At 50.5% G+C, this 762-nt stretch overlaps 1 protein-coding gene across 1 annotated transcript in view; it reads left to right on the top strand.

Annotated features, from left to right (window-relative positions):
* Positions 1 to 380: 380 nt before the first annotated feature.
* The window catches only part of H310_10005 (hypothetical protein), a gene marked incomplete at both ends in the record, with an annotated part of 1,270 nt that continues 888 nt past the window's right edge, over positions 381 to 762 (top strand). The window contains one exon of the mRNA XM_008876242.1: positions 381 to 758. Coding sequence (XP_008874464.1) covers positions 381 to 758 — 378 coding nt within the window. The remainder of the gene's footprint in view (positions 759 to 762) is intronic.

The following is a 762-nucleotide window of genomic DNA, read 5'->3' as shown; positions in this document are numbered from 1 at the left end:
CATACCTTGTTTATCTTGTCTTCATTCTGGAGGCACTTTTCAAATGTCGACACTTTAAAGCCGCGTCGAACACAAAACCGCTTCATAGTCAGATTTCCCGCCACGCTCGTATTGCCTGTTGCTTCTCGCGGTAGGAGCGATGGACTGGAGCACGCTTTGGCTGCTTGTAGCTCATGGCAGCGACTCCTGAAACCAAGGTGTGGATGCCTGACTATCATAAAAAGCCACGATCGACCCGTGCTTGGCTGTGAAAGTCTTCAAAACATCAAATAATTCCCAAAAATAGGTTTGAATACCCTTGAAAGGGTAAAAAATTCGCAAAAATCTTGCGAGCCACGTAGCCAAAAACAAGAAAGTGCGGCGTTGGTGTGCAGCTCATCATGGACCATCACATTCCTTCGCCACCGGCCCATACGCTATGGCACAATCCACCTATGGGCAATTCACTTGCTCAGCTACTTTCCCCAATTCCTCGTGCCAGTAGTGACGAAGCAACCTTCGCCACGAACTTGCGAGTTGACGACACGAACGGCCTCGTATGGACAGTCGACAGTCGGATTGCAAGCCCGCGCGATGATAACATGAACTACTTGGAGAACCGAAACGAGGCCTTGACGCCATGCATGTACGAATCGGAAGGCTTCAGCAGCCTTTTCGAAGAATCTTCGAGTGGATCCGAGGGCAACGTCTGCAGTTTGGTGGGCCGCAAAGACAGCGATCCAGGCGACCACGACGATGAATGGGAGGACAGTTTCAACGTAG

Source organism: Aphanomyces invadans (genome assembly GCF_000520115.1).
Source record: "Aphanomyces invadans strain NJM9701 unplaced genomic scaffold supercont1.24, whole genome shotgun sequence".
In the NCBI taxonomy this organism is placed as follows: Eukaryota; Oomycota; class Saprolegniomycetes; order Saprolegniales; family Verrucalvaceae; genus Aphanomyces; species Aphanomyces invadans.
Note: the sequence above shows the minus strand (reverse complement) of the source record. Positions and strands in the feature narration are given on the sequence as shown.